The 15,143-nt window shown below is 48.6% G+C and overlaps 1 protein-coding gene across 1 annotated transcript; it reads right to left on the minus strand.

Annotated features, from left to right (window-relative positions):
• Positions 1–883: 883 nt before the first annotated feature.
• Positions 884–14,449, minus strand: IL10RA (interleukin 10 receptor subunit alpha). Its single transcript, XM_008053646.1, has 7 exons — positions 14,383–14,449; positions 12,214–12,334; positions 11,435–11,622; positions 8,302–8,471; positions 7,522–7,672; positions 5,935–6,056; positions 884–1,810 (listed from the first exon to the last, which is right to left on the minus strand). The coding sequence occupies exons 1-7, from the start codon at positions 14,447–14,449 to the stop codon at positions 884–886; spliced, it is 1,746 nt and encodes a 581-aa protein (XP_008051837.1).
• Between the last annotated feature and the right edge of the window lie 694 nt (positions 14,450–15,143).

Genomic DNA, 15,143 nt, shown 5'->3' on the forward strand with positions numbered 1-15,143 from the left:
AGGCCACTTGAAGGGCTGAGCTGAGCTTTGACCAATACAAACAATGACGACTTTTCTGGAACTGTCAACAAGATGGTGGGGCAGCAGAGTGGGCAAGGGATGCTATTCTATCTTCCAGAGAGAGGGAGATGTCTGCAGATGGACATCAGAGATGCCCCACCAGATGGGATGGGTTCTGAGCCAGAAGTCTCGTTTGGGGTCTCAGCTCCCTCTGACCCCCTGTGACTCCACAATAATGTATGGATTGGCTGACTGACTGTCCAGGGCAGATATACCTTGAGATCTTCCAGGGACAGCTCTCTGCCTAAAAGGCCTGCCAGGGTTTGAGGGGAAGCTTTTCCATAAGATCATCCCAGAGATAAAGCCTAGCCTGTGCTCCCTCCTTTTTCCCCCTAGAAATGACCCCTGCATTGAGGCCCTGAATCTCCCATCCTCAGTCCTCATTCTGCTGGAGGCTCTGACCCTTGACTGGCCTATGGGGGAGGCCCAGGTCTGAGATGACTTCAGCCTGGTGGCCTCGTCACAGCTCCAGAAAACCCCATGGTTCCCCTGAGCAAATAATCCTTTACGTCACAAGAAAGGGTCCAGAGGAGGGAGGAGGCCTCCACCCTACCTTTCTCAGCTCTGCCAGAGTCTGCAGGGCCCCAGTGAGCAGAACAGGCTAATGCCACCCACACATGCAACACTAGTTTAGCAAGATGGCCTCCTGCTGCCCCCGACACTCTGCCCAGCCCTGCAGTTCCTAGAAAGGACTGGCCCCAATGGGCTTGCAGAAAAGTGCCCAGACTGCTTCATGTTTCACTTCTGACCCCTGGAGCTCCTTTTCCTGGTCCAGGTAGGGGAGCAGGCATGGCTGAAAACAAAAGCAACCCTTTTGCTCAAGTCACTCATTTGAGTGCAGGCTGGAGATCAGTGGCAGGGTGACCAGGTCGGAGTTGAAGGTACCCAGGAAACTGCCTGGGGTGGCAGCATAGTCCAGAGGTGCAAGATCATGGGCAAAGCTCCAGTCAGATGCTCCCAGGTCACCACAGCTGGTCAAGTCCAGAAGTGGCCAATCCTTGGCTGGTTGGTTCCACTGTCTAGGTGAGGCCCCTGAGGGAGCAAGCGTCATTCTTAGGGGATCCTGTTTCAAATAGCCCTTAGCCAGGGCTGGTGGAGGCCAGCCTGCCTCAGCATCCAGGCACATCCTGAATTTGGGGCCAAGGCCATCTGTTAAGGGGGACTCTTCCTCCAGGCAGCCTGTCTTGGTTGTCTTCTCTTCTGTGCATCTGGTCTGCTTCAGGTAGCCCTGGAATGCTACCGCAGCTGAGTCTTCTTCCTCAGGCACCTCGGGCTCTTGGGGACTGACATGGCCTAAGGTTGAGCCACCCAGTGTGTCCCCAGGCTGCCCCTCAGAGTTTTGACAGTGGCCAATGCCACTGTCATCCTGGCCTGTGCTGTTACTCCTGGCCTGCTGCTCCCAGGCAGACCCCATGCCAGGGCTCAGGCTGGGCTCCTGCAGGCAAATCCCACTGTCTGTGCTGTCGCTGCTGCCAATATGACAGCTGCCCTCCATCTCCGGGTGCTCTCCGCTTCCCAGAGTTCCACCGGCCTGAGGGTGGGGGGCAGGGAGGAGGAACTGGGGCTCTTCAGTCTGCAGGGATGGTTTGGTACTGCCAAAGCCACTGTCCGTGCTGCCATGCAGGTCCGAGTTCCTCAGCTCTGGGGACACTTTCAGGAAGGGCTCCTCATCCAGGGGGTGGATGGTGTCTTGGGCCTCTGGGCAAGGAAGCTGGCTGACGAGGATGAAGGGGCTGGGCTTCTCGAAGACCTGGGAAAGGGAGGGCAGAATGAGAGAGGTGGGGTCACCAGCAGGAACCCACCCCAGTGCTGCCAGGTGAGGCCACAGGTCCCAGAAAAGAGCTTCAACAGAGAGGCCTGTGGAGCCTGGATCCTAAGGCAGTTTATTCTTTCTGTTTTGTCTTAGAATAAGGCTTTTCTCTTGATGCAAGCCAGTGTGGCCAGGTCAGATACATAAGAAGCCTGTGTTCTTGGGGCCCGGATGGAATGACAGGCAGAGCCTGCTGGGAATGGGAAAAATTCTCAGGTGGCTCCATCTTTCAAATTTATTTCAGAACAGGCCAGACCCATCTAGAAGAGTGTCTTAAACTTTTTGGACTATGACCCCAAATCAGAAATAAGTTACGTAATAACTTGTATATATAATTCATATATAAATAACTGAAACCAGCTTCACAAAATAATATTGAGCATGATGACCTATGTGCCATAATATAGCCTGTCTGTTCTGTTCCCTCCTAGTCCATCTAATCCTACTCATCTCATTTTAAAAATTCTGTACGCGGCTGGGCTCGGTGGCTCAACCTGTAATCCCAGCACTTTGGGAGGTGAGGCGAGTGGATTGCCTGAGACTGTGGGCTCGAGACCAGCCCAGGCAACTTGGTGAGACCACATCTCTACAATAAATCAAAAATTAGCCAGACAAGGTATTGCGTGCCTATAGTTCTGGCTATTTGGAAGGCTGGCGTGGAAGGATCACCAGAGTCCAGCAGGTCGATGCTGGGGTGGCCATAAATGTGCCACTGCACTACAGCCTTAGTGACAGAGTGAGACTCCAACTCAAAAATAAATAAATAAATAAAATTCTGTATGTGAAACACCAAATTAACTTCTCCATTCCCCAAGGTGGGACCTGCACAAACAAAGTGGCTGTGGTGTGGGGGAGGTGGCACAGGTACAGAACTAGCAACCAAGGATCTGCCCCCATTCATTGCCAAGAATCCCATGGAAGTCAAGTAACCCTTCGCCCCTTCACTCCTCTGTCCTAGCCACACTTGTATTTTCTGTCCCAGAACACATCGAGCACAGTGCTGTCTCAGGGCCTTTGCACAAGCTACTCCTTCTGCTTGAAATACTCTCCTCTCAGCACTTTGTATGGCTGTATCCTCCTCATTGTTCAGGGCTCAGCTCAGGATTCACCTCTTCAGAGAGGCCACTATGGCCAAAGGAATGCTCCAGCTATTCTTTCCATGTGAACCTTGTTTGCTTCTTCCTAGCACTTAGTTCCTGGAATTACTGTATTTTACTTATTTGTTTTCTGCCCCTTCCACCATACATACCATTACTCATCTCTATATTTCCAAAAGAACATAAGCTTCTCAAGGGCAGGAACTGTCTAGTCTTGTTTGCCATGCTGTCACTACAGCCTAAACTGTGCTGGCATAAAATAAGCACTCATAAGGTCTATTGACTGACTTACTGACTCACTTACACCTGCCCTCATTTCCTTGGTATCTGAGGTCTCAAATGCAGCTTTTACTGGTTGAATCCCTATTACTTTCACATCGCTTGGTGATTAAGAATGTGTACTCTGGGATAACCCCTTGGATCCACTCCTGCTCTGGGAGCTTTTCTGCCCTCTCAATAAATCCTGCTTCCCCCTTCCCCCCAAAAAATGTGTACTATGGAGCCAGATTTTGTGGGCTCAAATCCCAACTCTGCCTCTTACCAGATTTGTCACCTTGGTCAAATTACTGAACTTCTCTGTGCTTTGGTCCCTCATCTGTAACACGACTATAACAACAGTACCTGCCTTATGTTGTGGTTAACACATGTAAAGTCTGAGAGCAAAGCATGGTATATAGGAGGCATCAATAAATGTGCTGAGTTGAACTTTATCCTCCAGTAATTCTGTAAGGGAAGTATTATTACCTTTATTTCCTAGAGGAGAAAACTGAGGCTCTCAGAAGTTAAGCAACTTGCACAAAGTCACACAGACTTTGTGCTACACAAACTTTGTGCCAAGAGCCTAGAATGTATGTTCAACTGTCCTGATTTGAAATTTCTTGCTTTTCTAGTAATACTTACCTGGATTATGGAAAGATCAGATCAAACCAGCTGATGAATGAGAACAAACTAATGAATGCAAAAGTGCTCTGAGCATTACAATTTATTCATGAAGTTAGTAATGACTATGATCATTAGGTGAAAGGAATTGGGCTATATTTATCCTGAAGAGAAAAAAACAAAACTCTCCAGGACAAGTCAAATTTCCAAAAGCACAGAAGGAAGGAAAAAAACAAAACAAAACAGAAGTCGCATGCCCTCTCGGCATTTTTGCATCTATGTCTATTTCACTGCTTTGCATTCAAATTAATAGCTTACACACTGGCTGGAATCAAGCCCCTTGGGACCACATTAGTCAGCTTCTTCCTAAACAGCATTTTGCATGTTCAGGTAGTAGGTGTTCAGTATCTGTAGCTCAATTGCCAACTCACTGTTTCTAGATGTCTCTCCTGATCCCCAGCGAAGTGTCTCCCAGTCAGTGTACCACAACCACCCTGCTCCCACCCCTCTGCTTTCTAGTTATCACGTCCTGGTTGCCCACCCCTGAGAACAGGCTCAGTGTATTCACCTATAAGCCATCACCACTCCAGTTCCCAGTCCTGCACATAGTATGTGCTCAAAGTACTTGTTAAACAGGCCAGTGAATACATGTTTGTGGAACTGAATCTCCCAGGAGCACACAGAAAGAACCATGAGTTGCATACTTCAGCTACATACAAGGAAGAACTTTACAGTCCTCTAAGGTTGTAGGGGCTGCTGTCCCCAGTCTCTTCATCATACTTTTCTTTCTCTTTTTGAGTTGGAATCTCACTCTGTTGCCCAGGCTGGAGTGCAGTGGCACACTCACGGCCACCCCAGCATCGACCTACTGGGCTCAGGCGATCCTTCTGCCTCAGCCTTCCAAGTAGCCGGAATTACAGGCACATGCTACCAAACCTGGCTAGTTTTGTGTTTATTTATTATAGAGACGAGGTCTTGCCAAGTTGCCCAGGCTGGTCTCGAACCCACGGGCTCAGGCAATCCACTTGCCTCAGCCTCCCAAAGTGCTAGGGTTATAGGCTGAGCCATCGAGCCCGGCCCATCATACTCTTCTACTAGGGTGCTGGAGCTGGGAATACAGTTCTTTTTTTCCTGGACAAACACCCTAATTTGGCCAGGCAGTCCTACCTTTCCACTACCACACACATACTTCCTGAGTGTCAGACAGTCTTCGTCTCTCTCCTTACTTTTTCTAGAGATTCTATGATCCCTCTGGATTCCTTTCCCAGCTGTGAATTTCTCTGGGGTCCCTGCCTCACTGACCAAGCCGGGTCCTTCCCAGCCAAGCCCTCAGTCATCACACAACAATGCCAGCTTTGGGGGCTGTGGTCCGGCAACCTTCAACACAGCCTGAACTCCAGGCCAGAGACAGACCCAGGTTTGGAAAATGGTACTCAACCCTTGCAAGTTGAGCTTTGGAAACTGGTTTGCGACATATGTTTCATTTGTCAGGACAGTGTAACAAGAGGACACACCCTGGAAGGGCAGAAGGTCCTGGCCTCCTCCATGAGCTTTTCCCCCATTTCCTCTCCACTCTGCCCATGCCCACTCTGATAGCAGCTCAAGGACCAGCAAGTACTTCCGGTCTTTTGTTCTTTCAGTGGGAACACCCATTGCCACTGAGGGTGGGATAACAGGCTCCAGGGCTGGCTCTTCCTGGCTGCGTGGCCATGAGCATGTAACAACTTCTCTGTGCCTCAGATGCCTCACTTATAAGATAAGGATAATGTCTGTGCCTGCCTTGGAGAGTCAACACACAGGGGCTAGTCCAAGGCCTGCTACTGGTATATCCTAATGTCCGGCTCTGGGTGACTAAGGTTTGCAATTACTCAACACGTGTTTGTTCTGGGCTACTAGGAGGCAACATTCTCAGAACTGGGCTTTGTGTTTACTTCCTCCCTCTGTCCCCCATGGTGCCTGATCAAAGCATCACCAGGGCCAAAGGTGCAAGCAGGCTGAGGGAATGGTCTGTCTGGGAGGAACTTCCTGTCCTCCTGGGAACTCTGATGTGGCTGGGAGGGATAACACAGGCCTTGCTGGAAGACTCACCAGGACAGTGGGCAGCTTTCTCCGGCGCCGCACGTACAGTTGCAGGGCCAGGCAGTAGGCGAGGACTCCACAAAGCAGCAGGATGAAGGTGAAGAAGATGCAGAGGATGGTCATGGTGAAATCTGTAGGCCCAGAGAGATGCATTTGTGGCCTGGCACCATGGGACATGCAGGGATGGTCCCCACAGATCCCTCAGTCACTCTCAGAAACCACTCAGTGAGTGGCCCCAGGCAACCTGTAGGCCACAGCTCTAGGTGTGGCTAGGTTTCTGCAAATCCCTGCCTGGTCTTTCAAACCCTGCCCTGAAGGATTCCCTTATTATACCTACTAACTGCTTCCAGCTCTCTGCACATAACTCACTCACACCATAGCAAACAGTAGAACAGGATGGCACAGCCAGTAAGAAGAAAGGGCGGCCAGGCCTGGGTTCAAATCCCAGTTTTGCCACTTACTAGCTGTGAGACTGTGAATAAATTGCTTAATCTCTCTGAGCCTTAGTTTGTTCATCTATAAAATGAGAAAACTTATAGCACCTACCTCATAAGATGGCTGTGAAGCACATAAATAGCATTTCTCAAGTACCAAGTACTTTTCTTATGCCATCAGGTCCTTATAACAACCTCCGGAGGTAAATGCTCTCACCAGTCCAATTTTACAGATTCTGAGGCACAGGCTCACTTAAGTCACTTGCTCAAAGTCCTGTACCTCATTTGGTAAGGCTGAGATTTGAACAAAACTATTTCTTACATCAACGACCAAATGTATAAAAGGCTCTAAGGCTGCCTGGCACACAGTTAGGGCCTTACTCTGCATTGAGACTTCAATGGCATGGCATTGTTGAATGTCCTCCATAAACTCACATTTATTATAGACCTAGAAGGAGCCACTTTCATCTTGGCCCTGCCCACACTGGACTGGGCACTCCCAGAGTACTTGAGGTTGGCACGGGTCATAGGGCACTTGACATCTGCTGTCTTGAGCTGCTCACATGGCCTCCTCTGTGTACACTCTGTCTCCCTGGCTGGGCTTCAAGATCCTTGTGGGCAGGACCATGGGCTCTACACCCCATATCCTCTCTCTTCCCTATGACCCCAGCACCTGGCTGAGAGCCTGAAGCAGTGTCTGTTGACTCTAGCAGCCCTGGTGCGAAGTCAGCTCAGTTCTGCTTTCTCTGGTGTGGCTGGGGGGAGGTAAGGAGAAGCCTTTTGTACTCCTGGTTCTGAGGAAGATCATAAGAGAACTGTAACAACAGGAACTAGCACAGCTGACTGAGGATGGCCTGGGGGAGGGGGTTTCTTGGGAAACATAGCTGTGTTAAGTGGAAAGCTCCAGAATTAGGAGACTTGGCTCTGCCACCAAGTCCCAGCTGTGCAGCCCTAGGAAGTTGCTTATACCGAGCTTCAGGTTTCTCATCTCTAAAATGGGTCAATAGGACTTCTCTCACAGGTTGTGTGAGGATAAAGAGCTATGCAGGGCAGTGCCTAGCACCAGCATTCTGGAACGAATACTTTTTTGGGCCCCGGCGGGGAGATTGCCAAGACCCTCCCAGTGTCCCTTTTGTCCTGACTGTAGTCTTGATCAACTCACACTGCTTGGTGAGGATGATGCACTCCTCTTCAGACCATAAACCCTTGTTGATTCGGGAGCTGACAGATGGTTTCACCTTGACACAGAACTTTCCCACCTCTCCAGAGGTTGGGAAGCTGAAGTTTTCATTTTTTACCTTCTTCTTTGTGAACTGAAACAAAAACAACGACACTAAACAAAATCCTCTTATTTCATGGCTCGCAATCACTGAGAGCTGGAGGGGACCTTTAGAGGTAATTGTGGCCAAGCCCTCTCGGTCTTCTTGGCCTAAGGCAGCAAACTCTGCAATTATCAATGCAGTTCAAGATCTCTGTAATTACCACAATTTATTTTGTGTTAAAAGAGAAAGGGGAGTGTTTTATAGAAGTTGGAGATCTTTCCAGAAGAGGCTGGAATCAACTGTGGTAGAGAGGAAAGGGGAGAGGTTTTGCAGATTCCAGCTCTTCTATTAACAGGGGTGCCTTGGGTAAGTTCCATAGCCTCCCAGAGCCTCACTACTCCATCTATAAGATGAAATAAAATACCACTGCAAGGGAATCAGAAACAACAGCTATGGAATGTCTCAGATGGCACCCATCACAGGCAGAGCCTTCCCCACCATTTCACAGGAGCACAGCTTTGAGGGCTGAGGTCATTTCAACTCCCTCCTCCACCCCACTCCCTAGGCCTTCCCTCTACTCTGCCAGCAAAGTTCATCAGCAGCACACAAGAGGTGCTTCCAGCCCAGAGAACAGGGAAGCCCGAGGAGCACTGGCCCTGTGGTCTTGGGGAACCTCATACCGTATAGTTTCCTGGCACCTTGCGAATAGCAATCTCATACTCGCGGAAGTGACTGAAGATACTTTCATATGTGTTGCCTGCGGGGGCCATCTTGGGCCTGGGAGGCTGGATCATCCCGAGGATGGTGCCGTCGTACATCTCTAGTTTCACGCTGCCAACTGTCAGAGTCACTGGGTGGGGGGTGGAGGGGGCAAAAGCATGAGGTCTGAGGACTGGGACGGCCTAGGTGTCCCATCCATGCCTTGCCTCGGGGTTAAGCTTTACCATCCCTAAAACCTAGACCACAGGTTTCCCAGCCCAGCAGAACACAAGGACTTGAGGAGGGGATGGGTGCATGCTAAAAATACAGATGCCCTAAAATCAGATACATTGATCAAAGGAATAGGATAGAGATACTAGAAATAAACCCACACATCTATATCCAACTGATTTTTGACAAAGGTGTCAAGAACACACAATGGAGAAAGGGCAGTCTCTTCAATAAATGGTGCTGGGAAAACTGGCTATCCACAAATAGAAGAATGAAGAGGGACCCTATATCACCCCTTATATAAGAATTAACTCGAAACTGATTAAAGACAAGTGTAAGACCTGGATTTATAAAACTGCTACAGGAAAATCTAGGAGCAGAGCTCTGTGACATTGGACATGACAGAGATTTCTTGGATATGACCCCCAAAGCATAGGCAACAAAAGCAAAAATAGACAAATGGAATTACATCAAACTAAAAAGGTTCTTCACAGGAAAGAAGACAATAGAGTGAAGAGACAACCTACAAATTAGAAGAAAATATTTGCAAATCATACATTGGATAAGGGCTAATACCCAAAATATGCAAGGAACTTAAATTACTCAATAACAAGAAAACACATAAAATGGACAAAAGACTTGAAGAGACATTTCTCTAAAGAAATGGCTCTAAAAATGGACAAAAGACTTGAAGAGACATTGCTCTAAAGAAATGGCTGACAGATATATGAAAAACTGGTCAACGTCTCTAATCATCAGAGAAATGTATATTAAAACCACAATGAGTTACCACCTCACACCTGCTAGACTAGCTATTAACTAAAAGATGAAAGATAAGTGCTGGTGAGTATGTGGAGAAAAGGGAGTCCTTATACACTGATGGCTGTCAATTAGTACAACCCTTACACAAAACAGGAATGGAGGCTCCCAAAAATCTAAAAATAGAATTATAGATGATCCAGTCATCCCACAACTGAGCATATTGTCCAAAGGAACTGAAATCAGTATATTGAAAAGATAGCTATGCTTCCATGTTCACTGCAGCATTATTCACTGTAACCAAGATAGGGAAACAACATAAGTGTCCATGAATGGATGAACAAGTTTAAAAAATGTAGTATATATACATAATGGAATATTATTCAGTCTTTAAAAAACAAGAAATTGTCATTTGTGATAACATGGAAATACCCAGGGGATATCATGTTAAGTAAAATAAGCCAGGCAGAGAGAGACAAATACCATATGATCTCACTTATAGGCAGAATCTAAATCAAATTCTTCTAGAATCAAATTCATAGGAGTAGAAAGTAGAATGGTGGTTACCAGAGGCTGGAGGTTGAGGGAGGAAAAAGGGGACAGGGAAAGGATAGGTTATTGGTTCAATTAGGCAGGAGGAGTAAGTTCTGGTGCCTGCAAGATGGCTACAGTTACTAATAATATATTGTTGTATTTCAAAATAGCAAAAAGAGAGGATTTTAAATGTTTTCACCACAAAGAAATGATAAATATTTGGGGTGATAGGTATGCTAATTACCCTGATTTGATCATTCCAAAATGCATACGTGCACTGAAACACCACACTGTACCTCATAAATACACACAATTATTATTAAAATTAAAAATAAATGAAAATTTCAAAAAAATTTTAAGATGGAATGTTCTCAACGCTTCATTGTTAAGCATAATATTTATGGTAGGCTTATGTGTAGATGCCTTTCTACAGGTTAGGGCATTTTCTTCCTACTCTAACTCTGCAGAGTTTCTTTTTAAATGATGTTTTCCTTTGTAAATAGTTAATATGATAAATTGCATTTATTACATTTTTGGGTGGAAAGCTTCAATAGACACAAAAATGTGATGATTTCCAATGTCACAGATTCAATAATTGCAAACATTAAGCCAATTTTGTTTCATCTATACCCCCTGCATGAATTGCTGTAGTATGTTAAAGAAAATCCCAAGCACTGTATTATTTATTTCTTAATTACTGAAGAATATATCCCTAACATAAACACCTACTTTTAAAATATAACTACTATGCCGTTATCAGATGTAACAAATGAATAAAATATCTTGTAATGTATCTTAAAAACCATCCCATATACAACTATGACTACTTCCTCAAAAATGTCCTTTTATAATTGTTTTGTTCAAATCAAAACACAAAGAAGAACCAAACATTAAAAAAAAAAAATACAGATGCCCTAGACCCACTCAACACACAGTGACTTTGAATTTCTGAGGCCAAGCCCTGGAAATATATATGTTAGACACACTTCCCAGGAATTGTTTCTGCAGCCAGCAGAGCAGGGGCTTGTGGTCTGGCATTTGGGAGCCAATGACCTCCTAGACCATCCGCTGCAGGCAAGCTCACCATGCACATAGAACACGCTCAGTCCCAACTGGTGAGATGGAAGCATCCCACTGAGTCTGGGGCTTATCCTTCCTCTTACCTCGCTGGAGAGAGATTCCCAATTTCCCTTCAGTAGCACCTCTCCTTTCATTAAAGAAATGAGCCCTGGAAGTTCACTCCTAAAGGGGGAAGGGCCACACCCAAATTTTGCCTACTGCTTACTGTCCCATGCTAAGTATTTACAGATTTGCTTCCCCTCTTTAAACCCAACAAGTTCACGGGCCTGTTTCTCATGACTCAGCTACCCCAACCCATCCCAAGACCTCTCTTTTGTAGGATAAACAACTCTAGTTCCCTTTTAAATCTCAAACAAACTTTGGCTATTTTTTCAACCTTCTCCAAAGTGCTGCCCTGCTTGGGCAACAAGGGAAGCCTGGCTAACAAGGCAAGCTATGGGAATGGAGAGAAAAGACTGGCTGGAAAGGATCCCAAAAAGCAATGTTCTAGGTCAAGGGGAGGAAAAGCACCTTCATCCACAGTGAAGCGGGTATTGGCGAAGGTCCAGTTGGAGTGCCAGCCGCTGTCCACTGCCCGCACTTTGACCCGGTAGCCATTGTTATGGTACAGGTCCAGAGTCACCATGGTGAGGTCACAGGACAGTGCCAAGGTCTGGTTACAGGTGGGGATGAGTTTCCAGGGCTCTTGTCCACCATACCTAAGGAGATACCAAGGTAAGCACTAGAGAGGAACTTGTGATCAAACCTATCTCCTTTAAGAGAGAAGCCAGAGGCCAGGGAAAGAGCTCACATAATGGGAGAAACTGGTACAGCCTCAAGGTACTTCCTTTAGTTGAGGGCATCTCATTGCAAGAAGTCTCCCCTGGTTCTGGGACCCTGTGCCAATTTCTCTGTGGTCCAAAAGACTCTTAGATAGGAATGTGAGGAACTCAAGTCCCAGCTCCTTCAGGAAGACTTGCTGGACCTCGCAACACAGCTGGTCTTTCCCTTCTCCCAACTGCAGTTGTAGCCTTTAGGGCTTCCCTATCTTCCAGCTACACTGTGGAAGCTTTTCCTGGTCTTCCAGAGAGAAAAGCCTTGAGGGCAAAGGCAGTATCTCCGCCTTCTCTCTCCAGGCTCCCAGGACATTGCTTTGCACAGACAAAACTCCATCAGACTTGTCAATTGATGTATATGTGCCAGGGTCCCTCCTGGTCTCACCTTAATAGCAAGGCAGGGAAGTAGGAGGAGTGGAAGCCATCTGCTCCCTCCCTCACATCCCTCCTCCCTCCATTCTCCCTTTTCCTCACCTCAGGAGTGCCACTTCATAATAGGTACTTTCAGACTGATTTGAGATGGGCATCCAGTGGAGGATGTGGTGGAAAAACTCTGCTTTGAACCACACAGACGGAGGTCTGGGGAGTTCTGTCCCTGAGGAGAAGAGTGTCAGTACCAGAGCTAGGAGAGCCCCCCCCCAGGGATGAGGAGGAGGAAGAGGGTGACAGCGAGGAATATAACAGCTATCATTTATTGAGAGCTTTACTATGAGCTGAGCACTGTACTAAGCACTTTACGTATGTTTCACTTAATTAGTACAATAGTCCCACACGGTAGGCATTGATGGCTCCAATGTTACCAAAGAAAAAGGAGACGCAAAGAGGCTAAGTGAACTGCCCAAGGCCAAAGGAGTCAGTAAAAGATAGAGTGGGGACTAGAATCCAGATATGTCTGATTCCACAGCTAGTGTGTGTTCTTGAATTATTGCTCCATGCTGTCTATGATCAGAAGCCACAGTGGCGGCTGAGAAAAGTCAAGCTAGGTCTAACACATCCCAAATGAGAAGGCAGGGGCCAGGGGCCAAGGCATGACAGTCATGAGCTCTCAAAAGAGCTAGACCCCAGCGCTGCCCAATCCCTGTCCCCACCCTAGCACTATGCCCAGGCCTGCCCTCCATCCCCACACCTGGTCCCCATCTTGGCCCAGCTCTGGCTCTAGCCCAACATGACCTCTCTGGCATTCTTTAGGATCCCAGCCAGCCTGCTTGTTGATATCTGCCTGTTTCCCTTCATAGGTCTCCTGGGCTCCCCAGATTGAGTGTTTGCTTCTAGAAGGGCTTTGCCAATAGCCAGATACCCAACCTCTGACTGGGTGAGGACAGACAGAATGAATCAGCTCTGGTTCTAGACTGGACTAAGAACATCCTCACAAAGAGCTATCACCCTTGACTCCAAGGTGAGATACTAAATATCCATCCCTAGCTCTGCTCTCCTGTGCCCTCTGCCTCCAACATACACCACACCCCAGGAGAAACATCACTGAACCTGTTCTCTTGCAAGAATGCAGTAAACACATCTACTTTGAGTATTGCTGACCAAGCAGAACGAAGTGCAAAGCCAGTGGCTGGCTGGTTCCCCTTCTCTCCTCCTTTGCCCCGTGACGGCAACTCTGCTCCTGCTTCCCTTGATCTCTACTTCACGTCATCTCTCTGATATCATGCACCTTTTCTTCTGACTCCGTCATTCTCACTTAGAAAATACATCTGTCCCTGTCTCTTGCTTTCTTTCTTGTACTGTCTTTGATCCTCTAGTCTGTGTCTCGATTTCAAAACATTAGACAGAAAGTGAGAAATGCAGCCAGTCTTTGTGGTGTTTGGGCTGCATATCTCCGACTCAGCTCTCGGTCACGTGAATGGCTGACTGTAGGCTTTACTTCGAATTTTGGCATCATGAAGAAGTGGTTTCGGTCCCTACTGGCTCTGTTTCTGCCCTTGGTCTCTCCAACTCCAGCCCTTTCACTCTCTCTCTCTCTCTCTCTCTCTCTCTCTCTCTCTCTCTCTCTCTCTCTCTCAGGTTTACTCTGTTCAGTTGCAGAAACTTTCCTGGAGAGCTGGCTGAGCTAGGGGCCTGGGCCACCGGAAGAGACAGGCAGGTGGTGGTGGGAATGAGTTGGGGGTGCGGGTACAGGCAAAGCAGGGATGATCAGAAGAGGGGGATCAGTGAAGGATGAAGATGAGATGGGAGAAAGGCAGGAAGAGGTTAATCGAAGGGCTCAGGAAAGAGTAAGAAGATCAAAATTATTCTCCAGGGGACAAGCAGTCCCATCATTTGAACCCGAACAGTAAAAAAGCTAGGGCGAAATTGATAAGCTCAGCGAAAGGTGGGAAGATGACGAATTTGGCAGGGGCGGGGAGGTGCGGGGGTCACAGACATTGCACATATTTCTCTATCCATCCCACCCCCCAGATCCCATCTTCATCGGTCTCAGCCTCTTCCACTTCCACAACAGGTGAGCCTAAGACCCAGTCTTGCCAGAGTGAAGGAGCCCAGCGGGGACGGGGAAGGTAACGGGCGCCCGTCTCCCCAGCCAATGGAGTGGTTCCCGGGATGCAGAACTTTATGGGAGGGGTGAGGTCGGGCCGGAGTCGGATCGGGCTACCTGCACAGCCCGGGGCGGGGCAGGGCCGGGTCCGGGAGCCTTACCGTGCGCGCCAGAGCCGTGGCACAGGCCGAGCAGCACCGCCAGGAGTACTACCAGGCACGGCAGCATCCTGGGCGCCGCATCGTCCGGAAAGGGAGCCGAGCCGGCCGACGCGCCTCCCGCGGCTGCTCGCCCGCTGGGGAATGAAGCCTCGGCTGCCCGCCCCTCCCGCGCCCCGCGGGCGGACGTCACGGGGCGGGGCGGCTTTCGTTCCGCCCCAGGCCGCCGCATCCGGGAGTCGGCGTCCCGCCTGGGTCCCCCGCCCGCATGGCTTCGTGTGGCAAGGGCACGACTGCCCCAGGGGTGGCCGCGGGCTCCAACCAACTCCTTCTGCTTGCCTCCAAGGCCGTCGGGTCAAAGCTGTCCTGACAGCCTGGACACGTGTGTGTGTGTGTGTGTGTGTGTGTGTGTGTGTGTTGGGGCGCAGGTGTCGAGGGAACAGCCTGGTCTCTGTGAATGCAGAAGGTGGGGTGGGCAGGCTTGGCGTTGGAGCTCCGAGTTGGGGGAGGAAGTTGTTCCAGGCACCGAGGAACGTCTTGGTGTTGCCCTGGGACCTACTTGGAGGGCTCTGAGCTAAACCAAGGGCTGAGTACACCGACCCCTACCTGATTTAATGTTTTTGGAGGAGTGTCCACGACATCTCCCAGCCCCTTTCGTTTTCCCTCGCTTGCCTGAAATCTTGTGTTCAGACCTGTTTTTCTGCTGGGTGAGAGCACTCCTGGAGTACTGGGTCACACCTGAGCACATGCTCTGTCACTCACAT

The sequence above is a fragment of the Carlito syrichta genome, unplaced genomic scaffold, assembly GCF_000164805.1.
Source record: "Carlito syrichta isolate Samal-C Ts95f unplaced genomic scaffold, Tarsius_syrichta-2.0.1 Scaffold288347, whole genome shotgun sequence".
NCBI lineage: Eukaryota > Metazoa > Chordata > Mammalia > Primates > Tarsiidae > Carlito > Carlito syrichta.

Excerpts from the sequence above, each read along its gene's own strand:
- IL10RA (XM_008053646.1), bottom strand. The coding sequence starts at position 14,449 with ATGCTGCCGTGCCTGGTAGTACTCCTGGCGGTGCTGCTCGGCCTGTGC. Across the intron at positions 12,335-14,382 it reads CCACGGCTCTGGCGCGCACG|GGACAGAACTCCCCAGACCT; the intron begins GTAAGGCTCCCG and ends TCTTCTCCTCAG. Across the intron at positions 11,623-12,213 it reads TATGAAGTGGCACTCCTGAG|GTATGGTGGACAAGAGCCCT; the intron begins GTGAGGAAAAGG and ends GTATCTCCTTAG.